Source organism: Lissotriton vulgaris, chromosome 10 (assembly GCF_964263255.1).
Source record: "Lissotriton vulgaris chromosome 10, aLisVul1.2, whole genome shotgun sequence".
In the NCBI taxonomy this organism is placed as follows: domain Eukaryota; kingdom Metazoa; phylum Chordata; class Amphibia; order Caudata; family Salamandridae; genus Lissotriton; species Lissotriton vulgaris.
Genome location: NC_141698.1, coordinates 1,099,906,161 through 1,099,924,671, shown reverse-complemented (window position 1 = coordinate 1,099,924,671; position 18,511 = coordinate 1,099,906,161). Strand labels below are relative to the sequence as shown.

The following is an 18,511-nucleotide window of genomic DNA, read 5'->3' as shown; positions in this document are numbered from 1 at the left end:
CACATCTTTCACAATTTGTCTTCTTTACTTATGGTTTATAAGAGTGCATGTATAGAATAAAAACCAATCCCGCACAAGGTAACCAGCCCTGGCGGCTTAACACTACACGCTGAGAGTTTAGGAGGGATGAAAACCAAGCATACAGAACCTCACGTAACCTTACAGGAGCGGTTCGCCTCTTTTACCATTTGTTTTCTGTACCTATGGTTTGTAAGCATGCACGTAGGTTATGTAATGATGTGTAAATGACATCATAATGTTAGTTCTAAAAGAAATGTTAGGACTTAAGGAATGCACAGGGGGCATTCAATTGATGTACCAGGATGCAAAAGGAAGCTGATTTACAAGCTCCATTAAAGGATACCAATTATTCACTGTGTCTGATGGACTTCTTTATAGAAACGAGTCTCACTCATGGTGACCATCCATGGTGGCCTAACATATTCGAGTAAGAGGGGACTAATACCACATACAGAACCTTGCATAAAACCTCACAGGAGCAGTTCAAAGTTTTTACAGTTTGCCTTTCGTACTTATGGTTTATAAGCATGCATGCAGGTTATGGAAACGCGTCCCACACTCGGTGATCACAAGACTCGGGTCCCCGAATCACCAGCTCGGGGTGCAGGTGTCTGGTTGCCCAAAGTGATGGGTTGGTATTTGTAGCCTTGATTCCCTTCAGCTTCAGTACCAGATCAGGGCCTAGTGTCCCGGTGACATGGAGACTTGGGGTCACCCCTTGATTCCCTTCAGCTGGACCAGTGGGGCTTCAGTATCAGATCAGGGCCTAGTGTCCCGGTGACATGGAGACTTGGGGTCACCCCTTGATTCCCTTCAGCTGTACCAGTGGGGCGTCAGTACCAGATCAGGGCCTAGTGTCCCGGTGACATGGAGACTTGGGGTCACCCCTAGATTCCTTTCAGCTGGACCAGTGGGGCTTCAGTACCAGATCAGGGCCGGGTGACATGGAGAGTTGGGCTCACCTTGATTCCCTTCAGCTGGACCAGTGGGGCGTCAGTCCCAGCTCAGGGGCCGGGTGACATGGAGACTTGGGATCACCCCCTGATTCCCTTCAGCTGGACCAGTGGGGCGTCAGTCCCAGATCAGGGCCTCGTGTCCCGGTGACATGGAGAGTTGGGGTCACCCCTTGATTCCCAGACGTCATTAAAGTGAAGAAAAGAAGAGGACACTTACTAGGCGTCGTGCTCCAGATACTCCGGGTCCAGCAGGGCTTTCATCTCTTCACTGTAAAGGGAGAAGTTTAGTTTTAATCACAAGGCAAACAACCATTCCCACAAAGTACAAAAAGTATCACTGTAGAAAAGAAAGTTGGTCATCCCCGAGCACGGGGTGTCCAAGAACTTCTTGTCAACTTCCGCACAAAGACGCAGGGCGTGATGGAGCGGCCCCGTTGTTTGCGTAATTAACAGAGTGGCTTCCGTGCCCTCTCCCTTATGCAAAGATCAAAAACAAATTAGCTACCTTGTCTGCAGTTCAATGAAGTAACCGTCTAATTATGCAAAGTAACAAATTAGCGCACGTCACCGGATCCTCTCGCGCGCACGGCGGCGGCGGAGTGAATTACGGACCCATCTATCATTGTTTGTCCAAAAACAGGAAAGATGGCGCGGGTTCAAAGGTACAAACGCACAACATTCATTTATTTTGTTTTAATAGCTTATATTTCTATTGCTTCGGCAAGAGTAATTAATCAGTGATGACGTGTCCTGCCTCTGATTCTGGGCGGTGGGCGCTCGGCTCGAGCCTGGGGGGGGGCGGAGCTCCAAGGTAGGTTGAGAGAGCTGGGCATACTAACCCGCTACTCACTAGAAGGTGAGTGAAAACATTCCAAGAGGACACGGATTACATAAACATATTTAATCGTAGTTTGTGTATCATTGCAGGGGGGCCTCGGACCTTACTACAAGTCCAGAATATCACAGCATGGGTAGCCAGAGGGTGCAGAGGTCAGCCTGAGAGGTAAGAAGCCAATGCTGGACAACTCACTGGCACAGGATTGTTGGCTTTAGGAGAGAGAGTTAAGGCCAAATGGCCCTTACTATTTATTTGCCTAGTTTTATATAGTGCTGGCTAGACCTGGAGGTATCAGAGCGCTTTATATGAGGATCAGTGAGTTACAGGTTACAAAAAAATCACATCGGTTACATTTACAATAAAGGTGTAAGAGAAAACCATCAGATTACGCAAAAACATAGGTAATTAGCGCGTTGCATAGCCAAGAAACACGTCTTATGGGAATGGAAGGTAGAGGGGGCAAGGTAAACAGGGGACAGGAATGCAGATAGAGTCATGCAGACCAGAAGGGGGAAAGTACTTCAGGGGTAAGAAAGCAGTCAAAGAGAAAGACAGGCAAAACCGTGAAGGACTGTTGAAAACAATGTCCGATGTCCGGCTGGGTAGGTGACAGCCGAGGGGGTGAGCCAGAGCCAGACTCCTCTATAGCTGCATAGGACAAGGGTACTCGGGCTCCGCGGTAAGAACAGTTTTGGTTTTCACCCATGGGGCATCATCATAGGTTAATCGAAGGCATTGGTCCTGGTGTAAGTGGGAAGCGCCATCCACCTCGTCCTCCAGCTAGCCCCATGAGAGGAGAGCTGGAAGAGACAGATCCAAAGTCAGCAGATCTGTCCCATTCCCAGAAGCAGTAGTGAGTGTTGGGCACTTGTGCAGGATAAACCTTTAGTTATTCCATAGATCTATAGCACAGCATTCATCTCTGGTGGCAAGAGTCAGGATTTAAGATAGAATATCTTGAACTCTTTCTGTCGAGAGAGGAACCTTACTAGTGTTTACAAGTATGAGCAGAAGGTTACAAAGAGGCGCCAGTGACAGCAACACAACTCTAAACTTTAGAGTCCGGCCTAGGGGAGAAACTGAAGTGTCAGCGGAGTCTACTGGCCAGACTATGGGTCTGTGAGCACTCACTGTGTACTTATAATTACTTGGAGCTACAGAGAAGCTTTTTCATCTGTAGCGTGCCAAAGCATAGCAGTTGTAGTCTTCCTTCAATATCCAAGCAGTGAGGCGTGTTCTCACTTCTGCCTGTGAAAGGCCATGACTTCTATAAATCAGAGTGTGTAAAACACAGCTGGCTCCATGGGGTTCACAATTTGAAAAGTAGTGCCAGAGGACTGCCCAATGTTCTGCTTTCACTCTTCTTCTTGAATGAATGAATGAATGAAGTAATCTAACATCTACGCAGCCCATCTCAATGAATAAAACACCTTTAGCTTGGTTAGTCTAAGTGTTGGGATTCTAGACTACAGACTTGTGCATTCACTAACTGGTGTCCCTAGGGCTCAAGTCCTAAAAAAAGAAGTGGGGGGACTCACCAAGTTAGGCAGAATGTGTGTGACATCACAACCCATGGCCTCACTGGAACACATCAGATCTTAAGACCTCACGTATGTTTAGCAGGTCTATAATAAATACATTTAAAAAAATTTTTTTTATTGAAAATCATAAGCTTCATTCACGTATGGTCAAGAGGGTTGACAGTCCTTGAACATAATCATAGCTTTAATTCATCGTACAGCAGATTCAGTGTTTTTCAGCATTTCACGAGTGGCGCTTTTACAGTAAACACACATTTCCCCACAGAACCCCACCACCAGCGACTCCCCCTCAGCATCCATCAGCCCTTACCCCCTTGTACTCGCTCCATGCCCCCCACACTTTCTCCCACTTTTTAGGACAGCCTCATGCTATATATATCACTTGCTCCGCCCTCTGGCACCAATCCCGGTCTGCTTCCCACTCCGCTATCCCCGAGGGGAAGGCTCGGATACCTGCTCGCACTCCTGCAGGTGACCACGGAGGCCGCGCCCCAGCCTATCTCGAGTACATTACAATATTGAACAAATTCCATTTTGAAATTGGGGTTGTGCCAAAATATTGACACAACCCGGACGCAAAATCTGGACCCCTACGTCTACATTTATTTATTTAAAGCCTGCCACAAAGAAATTGGCAACAAGGAAAAACATGGCAGTAAATCTGTCCTGCTTAATTAGTTGCAATGTCTGTATTTTAAAATATCTTGAGGGGTTAAGGCACCTGTTGCAGAGATTTTTGTGTGCCAGCTAAATCTCAGGCAATAATAACGGTAAAATAACTCTGGAGGGGAACGTATTTGCTGGACAGATCAGTGTTTTGCCTAGTCTTTAATCAAAGTAGAATAGAGGGTTAATATGTCTCCTGCAAAGCACATTATGTATCGCACAGATGACAGATTTATGTAAATGGGTAAGTGGATTATGCTTTTAAGAAAGATTCTTTTGTCACTTGCAGTTCGTAAATTGCAATCCTAATTTCGAACAGTGAAGGACATGTGGCTCCTACACCTTGTAACCCTCACTGTCATGTAACACATCTTTTGTATTGATGTACACATATGATTTATTGTCAATGTATAATCTGTACGTGTGATGTAAAGCGCTCTGATACCCTGCATTGGGATGAGTAATGCTAAAGCGCTCTAAAAGAAATAAAACAAAATAGTGGTATTTAAATTGTTATTTGTGTAAATACTGGGGCGACTAACACATCTGACTCTCTTACAGTGTTTGCATATCTCTTACATACAGGGACTAAACAAAGTAGTCTGTTAAGTCCCTGGGAAGAGATAGGCTGGGAGCCTTTGTTTCCCCTCCATCCCATCGAGGTGTGAGGCTCCTGATGGCTCCCAGCCAGGATACTCAACAAAAGGAGGCCTGATGGCCCCTTAACTTCGGTCTTTGTTATGGGTGAAGCTGGAATCCAATGAGCCCTCTCCCCACCTGCATGTTGCTGCTCGGAACAAACAAAAGACAACAAGCAGACGCTGCGGAAAGAGTCCAGAGTCAGAAAATTACCACTGGAATAAGTTCAGCATATTTCTGTAGGGCACAACCTCCTGGCATGGTACACGGTGTCTACCCTCTGAAAATAGTGGGTAGACTATGTCTACACTCGACTCGAGCCCTGGCCGCCCCATGCTCACTCGTGCTCATTGCTGCCCTGCAACGCTCGCCATTTACCCCCAGGAACATATCCAGTTCCCAGTCCAGCAGGGATTGCCATTTCTGGGCACCACACGTGTCGTCCACACCATTCTCCTTATCATAGCTTGGGCGCAGCAAGGGGAGGTGGGCCAGAATTTGGGAGAAAGAAACCAGGATGAGTGCCTTAAGGGCAGTTTGTGTTGGAATATATGATTATACCACGATTTCAATTACCACGCATGGCTTTACCACGCGATTTTTACATCGCAAGTGGCTTTACCACGCTGGTATTTACAACGTAGGATTTTACTACGCGTAGAAACGTCTTACCTGCACGTCTTTCTCTACGAGCCCTTACTTCCATCCTCCATGGAAACAAGCGTCAAAACACGTATACCAAAATAAAAAAAGGACTGCTTTTTTGACGTACACGGCACGTCTTTGGGGGAGGCACTTTCCTTTTTCTTCGGTGGTACTGAAGTTCGTTTTTTTTAATTTATGTAATCCGCTCCTTTGTTTTTTTTTTTTGGGGGGAGACCCCCCCAGCCCCCCTCCGAGCCCACCCCCCCAAGCCCACGCAGAACGACTTGAAGGAATACCACGTCTCCCCCCCCCCAGCCCGTGGTAAAGACGTCGTGGAAGGCACCCTCGTTGTAAAGAAGTTTGCGTGGTAAGTGTCACATGGTAAAGGTTATTAGTGGTAATGCCTTTGTGGTAAATGATGTTTCCCTTTGTGTCGGATCCCCAGTCATGGTGCTGGATGTGAGGGCAGTGTGCCTCACTATAAAAAGAATGGTACCACAGAGAGATGGACTCTCTGGGGCAAAATGAAACCGTAAGACATCAGAAGGAAAAGTGACTTACCTTTGGTGACAATGTTTCTGGTGGATTCCTGATCTTCCCACAGATTCCTCATCTTAAGAACTATCCTTCCGGGCATTAGACTGGTCCAGAAACGTTTGTCCCCAGAAATATCACCTCTGTTTTATCAGGTGGCACCATGAGGCTTCACCTGCAGCGCTGTCTCCAGACAATGAGGCATGCAGAGAGGACGAGGGAAGCAAAGACAGCTACATATACATATATGTTGGCATATCTTGGGATCTTCTTAATCGTTACACCAACTCCTCCATGCTGGAGGATGGGTGGTGATGGATATGCAGGAATATTATGCACCCACCAGATATATTACTGACGGTAAATAACTTTCTTCTGATGGATACATCTTCACACAGATTTCTCATCTTATGAATGAGTACCAAAGCACCAGAGAACTGTTCTTATTCAGGCCAAGCAGGTCGTGATAGAGGATGACCCAGCGTGAAGTGGTACAAGAGGTTGCTGCCTTGCCATTTTCAGCTTTGGCTGATCATCTAGTCTGCCTCCTCTCATGCAGGCGATGTAGTCGGACACCACACATCTCGGGTCCAGTCTACGCAACCATTCCGCCTCCTTGGTTGAATGAGTAGGGGGGAGATCGAAGGGTAATAGAGCGGCCCAAATGAAATGGAGAAACTACTTGTGGTAAACAACAGTGGTGGGGGGATCCTGCCCCTCACTTTTCCAAGCAGTCATGAGTGTCTGTCATGGTAGTTAGAGGTCAACCTGACAGACAGTCACCATGACAGGGTCAGGCAGCCAGGAGTTTTGAATGCACTAATGCACATGCACTTAGCAACCTTAACCAAAGTTTGCCAGGCTGAAGATCTCACACCCCTGAGGGTAATGACCTCATCAGTCCTTCAAAGCCTTGTGAGATTCCCCCCTGATGAGGGGGTGGGGGGATCAATGACTGATTCAGCCCTGAGTGCTTCAGGTTGAGGCCCTGCGGTCCAATGACACTCACACAACCCTTCCTAACATCACAGAATGGGGTGGGGTTAGTAAGTCTCACTGAACCCAATGCACCCTGTGGCGAGTTAGGGAAGGGCCTCCTCTTTTTGACTGACCCATAATAAAGTTCACTGACGAAACGAGGCGAGAGGGTCTTTCATTTTCATTCCCCTTTTTCCTGAGCCAAGTACTTCTCCCTCCTGCTGTTTCTACCTTTCACCACTGCAGCCCGGTAAGGGTCTTATTTGAATGTTTTGGTGTGTATGTATGAGTATTTGTGAGCGAGCAGTGTGTGCTATTAAATCGGAGGGTCTGTGTATGGGTGGGTGTATGTGCGCATGTGTGTGCTTGTGGATCAGTGGAAGTGAATGTGTGTCCACCCCATTATGCAAAGTTATCTGTCGGCACTGATAAAAAGAATGGGTAGGTACAAAGGCCAAACCTGTCATAGGAGAAAACTGTGAAAGGTGAACTAAACGAGAGGGACTGAAGTTTTCGGACCCCACATGCTGAAGTTATTGCCACTAACAATAGTGTCTTCAAGATAAGAAGCCAAACTGGGCAGATATTAATTGGCTCAAATGGAAATGGGCTAGAAAATGTCAACAAAAGATCAAGATTCCACTGAGGCATAAAAACAGTGTGGGCAGAAAAAAGTAAAGCAAACATTTTAGTAAATGTTTCATAAGTGGTGATATAAAGAGGCGAGGCTGCTCAGGAAGACACACGTGCCCAGAATCTCATAAGTGTAACGACCATCAGACCCTTCGGTCGAAGAAATCATAGGACATCAGAAAGACTATATTTAAAGGGGTTGAGGCCTTCCAACTCACACCACTGAATGAACACGCTCCATCCACCAACATGAAAAGACAAAGTGGGCTTTCTAGTCAGTAAGCTGATGTCTGCGACTTCTTCGGAAAGGCAGAAGGACTCTAGCTTGCATCGCTCAATCTCCAAGTGTGCAGCCTCAGCATCTGAGGACTGGGGAGAGGAAATCCACTCTATGCTGGAGAGGAAGGGGTGCCAAATGCAGAGTGCCAAGAGATCTGCATACCAGATCTTCTATGCCCATTCTGGCGTAAAGGGCGTTAGCTGCACTGGATCTCTCCTGCAGTACTCTAGACAGAAGTGGTCTTGGCAGGAACACATACGCAGGCCCTGAGAACAGCTGAACCTGAATGCGTCACCATTGATCCATCCGGAGTGAAATTTATGGGAGAATATTGACAACACTTCTTGTTCCAAGACATGGTGAAGAGATCCATGAAGGGCAACGCCAAAATGTGGAGAACATTGCCCCTCCCACCTTGGGTTGCAGCTTCAACTTGTGGCCCACGAGCGAGGGTGAGCGACGGAATGCGAGGGCAATCGTTTTCACACTGACGGAGCTAGCGAGATAGGCTGCTACTCAAAAGACTCCCTGTAACTGTGCCTACGATGACAAGAGGATCGCCTCCCCACATAGGGTCCATGGTCCCACACCACTCGGATTGCTGATCTAATGGACGGTGCTGGCGTGGTCAGACAGAATCTGAATGTTGCTCCCTGAGATGGAAGTGGAATGCCTTCATGTCAACGCAGACGGTCTGCATCTCAAACACATATGTACAGGCACTTCTCTCATGCAGTCCAAAGGCCCCAAATTGTCCCATCCCAGCAAGGAGGTGGTACATGACCATGGCAGCCTGATCTTGTGGAGGGCTGAAAGGATGACTCAATAAAAGGTTGGAGGGGGTGGGAAGTCCATTCACCACTGTAGATAAGGATAAACAGATTATGAGATCTGGAGCTCCCCTGATGGAGCTACAGTGATCTCAGGCACCAGTGAAGGGCACACATCCGCCGTTAGAAGCTTGGTAACGCCCTGACGCATGAGGACCTTGGCCACGCAGTCACAGGGCTTGCAGAACTGAGGAATAAATCGGAGTCAGAAACCTCAGACTTTTCCTGAATATCCAAGCTCCTCTGAGAAGGAGGATCCTTCATGCGGGTCATGTTCAGTACCACCCCCTGTGTGTGGAGAGAGGTGAGAATTTTGAGCGATGATAGTCAAGTCAAGTCAAGAAATTTATATAGCGCGCTACATACCCATAGAGTCTCAAGGCGCTTGAGGAAGGGTGGGGAATTATTTGTCGAATATCCAAGTTTTAAGTAGCTTTCTGAATGCTAGGTGGTTCTGGGTAAGGCGAAGGTGAGCGGGAAGTGAGTTCTAGGTTTTAGCTGCCAGGTAGGAGAAGGATCTACCTCCCATGGTGGTTTTGTTGATGCGAGGTACAGTGGCAAGGGCTTGGTTGGAGGATCGTAGCTGACGGGAGGGGGTGTAGAAGGACAGTCGTGTGTTGAAGCATTCGGGTCCAAGTTCGTAGAGTGCTTTGTGTGCGTGGGTTAGGAGGCGGAAAGTAATCCTTTTATTTACGGGGAGCCAGTGGAGTTTTTTCAGGTGAACCAATATGTGTTCTTTACGCGAGATGTCTAGTATGAGCCTGGCTGAAGCGTTCTGGATGCGTTGGAGTTTTTTCTGGAGTTTTGCGGTGGTACCGGCGTATAGGGTGTTTCCGTAGTCCAGGCGGCTCGTGACCAGTGCGTGGGTGACCGTTTTTCTAGTTTCGGTGGGGATCCAGCGAAATGTTTTTTTGAGCATGCGAAGAATGTTGAAGCAAGATGATGAAACGGCGTTGACTTGTCTGGTCATCGAGAGTGAGGAGTTCAGGATAACGCCCAGGTTCCGTGCCAAGGTCATGGAGGAGGGTAATCGTCCACTGGAGGTGTGGCTTAACCAGAGCAGGGGACTCCGCTTTCAACCGCCAGGGATCTCAGTAAACAACTCCATAGACTCCTGACCGTCTCAGTAAAGACACCATAGCTGCCAGTACTCTTGTAAAGACGCGTAGTGCGGTTGTCGATCCAAATGGTAGGACTGTGAACGGATCGTGCTGGGGTCCTCAGCTGTGAGCTTCAGGGAGTGTCTGTGGGTGGGAAGAACTAGGAAATTACAATAGGCATCCCTGAGCTCGGATGACAGTACAACGCGCAAACCATCACAATGCAGGTTTTACAACGCAAGTCGTTACCATAACTTGCGCGGTAGGGTGCTGGACATAGGAATAGTAACATTTACTATACCAACACCAGCCTAAGTACAGTAGGGAAGGTGCTGGAATAGTAAATCTACTATTCCCTAGCCTAGAGCGCCCTCCAGTGCAAGTTGTGGTAATGACTTGCGTTGAGAAACCCGTGTTGTAATGGCACTGCGGTGTCCTTACTGCGTTGTAAAGGATGTTCCCCCTGAGCTCCATGGAGACAAACTGATCTCACGCATTCAGGACCAGTCAGACTTGGCTCTGGGACAGCATCCTCACCTTGTCATGCCAAATGAACTAGTTTAGAGGGTGAAGATCCTAGATGTTCTGAGGCCTACATCCCCCTTCTGAGCCAGTTTTCTAGAGACATCACGTCTATGGCCCTCTGTTCAGCACCTCCACAATTGAGGTGTGTGTTGACTAGTATAGCCTTGTGCAAGAAGGGAAGCCCAGGGACAGGGCGGGTAGAGCGTAGTCCTTGGAAATTAGCTTGATGGCCAAGTAGTTCGTCGTCACTGTCTGCCAGTTGGAGAAAAGAGACCCACCGTCCCTCCACCAGAAAGTGATGTATGGGTGGGGAGAGGGCTTGAGACAGCAGAGCTGGCAGATGATGATGGGGACTATATTTCCTCTTGCTGTTTATGAAGATGCCTGCAACCACCCTGCTTCTGAAGGACCGACACAGCTCTCCACCAATAATAATATTAATCCATATTTGGAAAGCGCGAACATATCACCCCTAAGGTTTCAAGGCACAGGGGGCCATCAGGGAGATTAAGTGAACTATTACCCAGTGTCATATGGTGCTGAGCTGCCCAGGCGATCGAACAGTGAGCCACATGCTCTGGAGTCAGCTGCTCTGGCCGCTGTGCCACACCTTTCCCAAGATGCAACAGGGTCTCATTGAACAGGAGCAATGGCTCTGCCACCGAGGAGAGTTGCCATATCTCAGTCAAAATGTTCAACTGCACGGGGCGACTAGTCGGAGAGCTACAAATGCAGACTCACTGTTTTACACTACACACCGTTACTACTGCCATCATGATCCAAATCTGTTCAACCTTCAACATGCCAGGGACACCGGCTACTCATCATGCCAGTAACAAATGAGATCATCAGTGATGTCATGCATGAGAGCATGACCGGTGCATGACTGGGGTATGAGCGATGGTTTTCTTTGTTTATTATATCTGGGGATTATCATTAGGTCTCACCTATCAAGCTGTCTGGTTACGAAAGACCTAGTGTGGGCTTACAGAGAGGAGCTTTCAGGCCAACCTCTGCCTACCAATGCTTGTTTTATTTGTCACTGTCATATTCTTGGCTTCTTATTCAGAGCTTTCTTTAAAACTTTGTGAGCTTCTCTGCGCCCTCCCTGGAGCATCCCTCCGTACCATCCTTTTGATTGGTTTACTTGTATCCATTCAAAGCTCACTTTTAGAGAGCTACTTTTTAGATCTCACTTGAGACAGCGGATGCGCAGCTGCTCCCAAGACATTTTGTTAACTTCCAGGGGGCTTAGACCCCACCCACTGCTTACCACTGGATGGCTCCATTGTCACTCTCACTTCATTGCTTCTCTTTGGTCAGTGCGTGCCAGCTTCACTTCCTCTTCCTGTGCTTGTCCCCCCCAGGAGCTTTGCCTCAGTACTGCTTCATTTTGGCATCTAGAATCTTTCCACTGCTTGCGCATTTAAAGAGGTACTTTTTTTTTTTTAGTTGTAGCACTCCGAAAGAAATGTGTTTGCAGGCGCTCTCTCCCCGTCCCACTCCGCGTTGTTGTTGCTCATTTCTTTTGTTGTGTCACTTGCCCCGTTGATGTTTGCCTCGTCCTCCCACCGTGTTCCTACTTGCCCCTAAGGTCATGTCCCTCCCATGTTCTTGCTTGCCCCACTGCCTCCCGAGCTGTTGGTTACCCTGACCCCTCTTCCCACGAAACAAGCATTGGCAGCACCAATAGATCTCATCTATGCAAGCTTTAGCAATCTGTTTTAGCCATGTTGTGCTGCAGCAGAGCAGCTGTGCAGCATGGCTAAAAAGTAAAAACATCATCAAGCTGCCAGCGTCTTTTTATTTTTACACTTTCAGCTGTGCTGCTGTGCATTATAGCAACAAAATGGACAAAGCCAAAAGATCTTGCATAGGCAAGACTTACTGGCTTTGCCATTGCTTGTTTCTTTTTGGTTAAGCATTCCCTGAGTGCACGTTTTTTCCAGATCTCTTCCTAGTGCGCTGCTCAGCCTGCTTACTGTGATCCGTGCTGCTCCTCCATGTTGCTCTTTCCCTCATCGGCTTCTCCCTTCCCACACTACCCCGCGCCACCTGCTCTTCCCTCCCTTCTTCCACCTGCTCTTCCCTCCCTTCTTCCACCTGCTCTTCCCTCCCTTCTTCCACCTGCTCTTCCCTCCCTTCTTAAACCTGCTCTTCCCTCCCTTCTTCCACCTGCTCTTCCCTCCCTTCTTCCACCTGCTCTTCCCTCCCTTCTTCCACCTGCTCTTCCCTCCCTTCTTCCACCTGCTCTTCCCTCCCTTCTTCCACCTGCTCTTCCCTCCCTTCTTCCACCTGCTCTTCCCTCCCTTCTTCCACCTGCTCTTCCCTCCCTTCTTCCACCTGCTCTTCCCTCCCTTCTTCCACCTGCTCTTCCCTCCCTTCTTCCACCTGCTCTTCCCTCCCTTCTTCCACCTGCTCTTCCCTCCCTTCTTCCACCTGCTCTTCTCTCCCTTCTTCCACCTGCTCTTCTCTCCCTTCTTCCACCTGCTCTTCTCTCCCTTCTTCCAACTGCTCTTCCCTCCCTTCTTCCACCTGCTCTTCCCTCCCTTCTTCCACCTGCTCTTCCCTCCCTTCTTCCACCTGTTCTTCCACCTGCTCTTCCCTCCCTTCTTCCACCTGCTCTTCCCTCCCTTCTTCCACCTGCTCTTCCCTCCCTTCTTCCACCTGCTCTTCCCTCCCTTCTTCCACCTGCTCTTCCCTCCCTTCTTAAACCTGCTCTTCCCACCCTTCTTCCACCTGCTCTTCCCTCCCTTCTTCCACCTGCTCTTCCCTCCCTTCTTCCACCTGCTCTTCCCTCCCTTCTTCCACCTGCTCTTCCTTCCCTTCTTCCACCTGCTCTTCTCTCCCTTCTTCCACCTGCTCTTCTCTCCCTTCTTCCACCTGCTCTTCTCTCCCTTCTTCCACCTGCTCTTCTCTCCCTTCTTCCACCTGCTCTTCTCTCCCTTCTTCCACCTGCTCTTCTCTCCCTTCTTCCACTTGCTCTTCTCCCCTTTGTATGCTTCTACCCTCCATTCTTCCACCTGCTCTTCTCCCCTTTGTATGCTTCTTCCCTCCCTTCTTCCACCTGCTCTTCTCTCCCTTCTTCCTCCTGCTCCCCTGTTGCCCAACACACTCATGCGTTTTTTCCCCTTCATTTTGCGCTTGTGCACAAAAAAGTCTTTATGGATTCAAGTGGAGTCCACCATTTTGCAGAGGTAAAAAAAATACAAAAAAGTAAGATGGAGCCCCGCCCTTCTGCAGGTGCGCACATGCTTGCTGATGCATGCGTGCTTACAGAACGATGGAACCTGCAGCAGCATTACATGATTGCGTTTCTTTTTTTGCTGATGCTCGAAAGAATCAGTAAACAGGACAAAAGGTGAGATGTATAGCCTTTGACAATGCTCCTTAGGCTTAGTATTCTAATCATAACATCACCTTAAACACGTCTAAGGGCATTTCTGTTTAATTTTTTAATGCAATAGGACAGGTAACCATAGCTCAATTTTCACAAACGTTTAAAGTGAATTTTTACAATATACTGTATTCAGTTGCATTTCATCACAGTCAGCTGTGCGCCATCTGTTCTCAGCGGGCTGGGGGGCTGGCTCAGAGAGTGCACTCTGACCTCACTTGGGCTAAGCCCTGAGTGGACCAGTGCCACTGGGTACAGCCATTGGCTGTGGGCGCAGGATCTGGCCCTTTCCCAGCCCCACTACATCGAACCATGTGCATGGCTTTTATTCCATTAGCATCTATCGCTGTGCAACTATGCCTCTGCCACCTTAACTAGCTGTGGGCAACCTTTGGCTGTGCTCAGTGAGGAATGGGCACATAGCCTCACCCAAGACCAGGCCCCGCAAGCTGGCCGCGCATGGGCTTTGGCTGCGCTCAGTGAGGAATGGGCACACAGCCTCACCCAAGACCAGGTCCGCAAGCTGGCCGCGCATGGGCTTTGGCTGTGCTCAGTGGGGAATGGGCACACAGCCTCACCCAAGACCAGGCCCGCAAGCTGGCCGCGCATGGGCTTTGGCTGCGCTCAGTGAGGAATGGGCACACAGCCTCACCCAAGACCAGGCCCCGCAAGCTGCCGCGCATGGGCTTTGGCTGCGCTCAGTGGGGACTGGGCACACAGCCTCACCCAAGACCAGGCCCGCAAGCTGGCTGCGCATGGGCTTTGGCTGCGCTCAGTGGGGAATGGGCACACAGCCTCACCCAAGACCAGGCCCCGCAAGCTGGCCGCGCATGGGCTTTGGCTGTGCTCAGTGGGGAATGGGCACACAGCCTCACCCAAGACCAGGCCCGCAAGCTGGCCGCGCATGGGCTTTGGCTGCGCTCAGTGAGGAATGGGCACACAGCCTCACCCAAGACCAGGCCCCGCAAGCTGCCGCGCATGGGCTTTGGCTGCGCTCAGTGGGGACTGGGCACACAGCCTCACCCAAGACCAGGCCCGCAAGCTGGCTGCGCATGGGCTTTGGCTGCGCTCAGTGGGGAATGGGCACACAGCCTCACCCAAGACCAGGCCCCGCAAGCTGGGCGCGCATGGGCTTTGGCTGTGCTCAGTGGGGAATGGGCACACAGCCTCACCCAAGACCAGGCCCCGCAAGCTGGGCGCACATGGGCTTTGGCTGTGCTCAGTGGGGAATGGGCACACAGCCTCACCCAAGACCAGGCCCCGCAAGCTGGCCGCACATGGGCTTTGGCTGTGCTCAGTGGGGAATGGGCACACAGCCTCACCCAAGACCAGGCCCCGCAAGCTGGCTGCTCATGGGCTTTGGCTGCGCTCAGTGGGGAATGGGCACACAGCCTCACCCAAGACCAGGCCCCGCAAGCTGGCCGCTCATGGGCTTTGGCTGCGCTCAGTGGGGAATGGGCACACAGCCTCACCCAAGACCAGGCCCCGCAAGCTGCCGCGCATGGGCTTTGGCTGCGCTCAGTGGGGAATGTGCACACAGCCTCACCCAAGACCAGGCCCGCAAGCTGGCTGCGCATGGGCTTTAGCTGCGCTCAGTGAGGAATGGGCACACAGCCTCACCCAAGACCAGGCCCGCAAGCTGGCCGCGCATGGGCTTTGGCTGCGCTCAGTGAGGAATGGGCACACAGCCTCACCCAAGACCAGGCCCCGCAAGCTGGCCGCGCATGGGCTTTGGCTGCGCTCAGTGAGGAATGGGCACACAGCCTCACCCAAGACCAGGCCCCGCAAGCTGACCGCACATGGGCTTTGGCTGTGCTCAGTGGGGAATGGGCACACAGCCTCACCCAAGACCAGGCCCCGCAAGCTGGCCGCGCATGGGCTTTGGCTGCGCTCAGTGAAGCCCAGCCCACGGCCAGGCCCCGCACCAGCTTTATTCCACCAAAGCCAGCAGAGCATGGACCTTGATTATGTGCAAGGGACTTTGGCTGTGCTCAGTAGGCTATAGGCACGCAGCCCCACACAGGGCTAGGCCGTACGCCAGCTTTGTCCCACTTAAGCTAACTGTGAATGGAATTTGGTCATGTGCAAGGCGCTTTGGCTGTGCTGCGTGGGCTACGGGCACACAGCCCCACAAAAGGCCAGGCCATGAACCAGATTTGTCCCACCCAAGCAGCCGTGCATGGACTTTGATCACGTGCAAGGCACGTCTAAGGGAAGGGCTGGCAAATGGAACTTAAAGTAGAAACTAAGTTAAACAAAAGACAGCTGAAAAGGTGACCTCAGACAATCATTGAATGCTTTGCACATTTTACAAGTAACACCCTTTGCCCTGGCAGTGATAAAAAGAGCACATGGGCATTAATAATCAAGTCTCACCTTGGGTTGGCAGATTCACAGGCATGTTGAAAGGCCTGGTGGTCACAGTGCAGTATGAAGAGGAGGGGTGCCAGCAGCTCGTGCATGCCCTGGAAGAGACCAAGAGCAGAGGATCAGAACAAAAAATGTTATACGAGTTATGCAGGACAAACAGGGCAGGTTACTACAGGTTCACTGGAGCTTCTGATTCAGCACTGATCAAGCCTGGTCTGTGAGGTCAGAGAGGCAGAGTGTGAAATTAGTAATCAAAGAAGAAATGCACACTCCAAGACCCAGGGCTATGTCAGTGTAGGCTCAGGCGAGCTTTGTATGGTCTGAGAGAGGGGGCACGACACAGAGTCAGTGAAGGAGTATGCACTGACAGACCCAGGGCAACGTCCGTGTGAGCTCAGGTGAGGTTTGTATGGTCTGAGAGAAGGTGTGGCACAGTCAGTGAAGGAGTATGCACTAACAGACCCAGGGCTACATCAGTGTGGGCTCAGGTGAGGTTTGTATGGTCTGACAGACCAGGCACGGCCCTGAGACTCAGTGAAGGAGTGTGCACTCACAGACCCAGGGCTGCTTCAGTGTGGGCTCAGGCGAGCTTTGTATGGTTTGAGAGAGGGGGTGCGACACAGAGTCAGTGAAGGAGTATGCACTGACAGACCCAGGGCAACGTCCGTGTGAGCTCAGGTGAGCTTTGTATGGTCCGAGAGAAGGTGTGGCACTGAGTCAGTGAAGGAGTGTGCACTCACAGACCCAGGGCTACGTCAGTGTGGGCTCAGGCGAGCTTTGTATGGTCTGAGAGACCAGGCACAGCACTGAGAGTCAGTGAAGGAGTATGCAACCAAAGATCCAGGGCTGCCTCAGTGTGGGCTCAGGTGAGCTTTGTATGGTCAGGGGTACATGAATTTGTATAAATTGTTTTTTTGTGTATATAGTTATTGTCATGATATATTTTTCTCATTGTATGAACCATGAAATTATTTATGAAATGTAATCTATGTGATTAAATGTTTCTTGAAATATTATGAGAAAAAATACAAAAACTTGAAAGCAATGCTTAATAGAAAATAAAAAGTTTCATACATTTTTTGAAGAAAATAAAAAGGTTGTTGTGAATCTGTCACCTATGTCATACTAAGAATGGGATTTATTCCTGTATTGAAAAACTGTGGCCATTGAGGGAACATTTTTCTTATTGCTGAAAGAAGGTGTGGCACTGAGTCAGTGAAGGAGTCTGCACTCAAAGACCCAGGGCTACGTCAGTGTGAGCTCAGGCGAGCTTTGTATGGTATAAGAGATAAGGCATGGCTCTGCAAGTCAGTGAAGGAGTGTGCACTCACAGACCCAGGGCTACGTCAGTGTGAGCTCAGGCGAGCTTTGTATGGTCTGAGAGACGAGGCACGGCACTGAGAGTCAGTGAAGGAGTATGCACTCACAGACCCAGGGCTGCTTCAGTGTGGGCTCAGGCGAGCTTTGTATGGTCTGAGAGACGAGGCACGGCACAGAGTCAGTGAAGGAGTATGCACTCACAGACCCAGGGCTGCTTCAGTGTGGGCTCAGGCGAGCTTTGTATGGTCTGAGAGAATGTGTGGCACTGAGTCAGTGAAGGAGTATGCACTCACAGACCCAGGGCTGCTTCAGTGTGGGCTCAGGCGAGCTTTGTATGGTCTGAGAGAATGTGTGGCACTGAGTCAGTGAAGGAGTATGCACTCACAGACCCAGGGCTGCTTCAGTGTGGGCTCAGGCGAGCTTTGTATGGTCTGAGAGAATGTGTGGCACTGAGTCAGTGAAGGAGTATGCACTCACAGACCCAGGGCTGCTTCAGCGTGGGCTCAGGCGAGCTTTGTATGGTGTGAGAGACCAGGCACGGCACTGAGAGTCAGTGAAGGAGTCTGCACTCAAAGACCCAGGGCTGCTTCAGTGTGGGCTCAGGTGAGATTTGTATGGTCTGAGAGAAGGTGTGGCACTGAGTCAGTGAAGGAGTATGCACTCACAGACCCAGGGCTACGTCAGTGTGAGCTCAGACGACCTTTGTATGGTCTGAGAGACTAGGCATGGCACTGAGAGTCAGTGAAGGAGTATGCAATCACAGACCCAGGGCTACGTCAGTGTGAGCTCAGGCGAGCTTTGTATGGTCTGAGAGACGAGGCACGGCACAGAGTCAGTGAAGGAGTATGCACTCACAGACCCAGGGCTGCTTCAGTGTGGGCTCAGGCGAGCTTTATATGGTCTGAGAGACGAGGCACAGCACAGAGTCAGTGAAGGAGTGTGCACTCAAAGACCCAGGGCTGCTTCAGTGTGGGCTCAGGCAAGCTTTGTATGGTCTGAGAGAAGGCGTGGCACTGAGTCAGTGAAGGAGTATGCACTCACAGACCCAGGGCTACGTCAGAGTGGGCTCAGGCGAGCTTTGTATGGTCTGAGAGAGGGGGCGCAACAGAGAGTCAATGAAGGAGCATGCACTCACAGACCCAGGGCTACGTCAGTGTGGGCTCAGGCGAGCTTTGTATGGTCTGAGAGACGAGGCACGGCACTGAGACTCAGTGAAAGAGTATGCACTCACAGACCCA

At 50.2% G+C, this 18,511-nt stretch overlaps 1 protein-coding gene across 3 annotated transcripts in view; it reads right to left on the bottom strand.

Moving 5' to 3' along the window:
* Nucleotides 1-18,511, bottom strand: part of TBC1D5 (TBC1 domain family member 5) — a 1,888,005-nt gene that overhangs the window by 664,553 nt on the left and 1,204,941 nt on the right. For all 3 annotated transcript variants that reach the window (XM_086942181.1, XM_086942182.1, XM_086942183.1), the window contains 2 exons: nucleotides 15,960-16,048; nucleotides 1,195-1,245 (listed from right to left, as the gene is read on the bottom strand). In XM_086942181.1, the coding sequence (XP_086798307.1) occupies nucleotides 1,195-1,245; nucleotides 15,960-16,048 (140 nt within the window). The remainder of the gene's footprint in view (nucleotides 1-1,194; nucleotides 1,246-15,959; nucleotides 16,049-18,511) is intronic.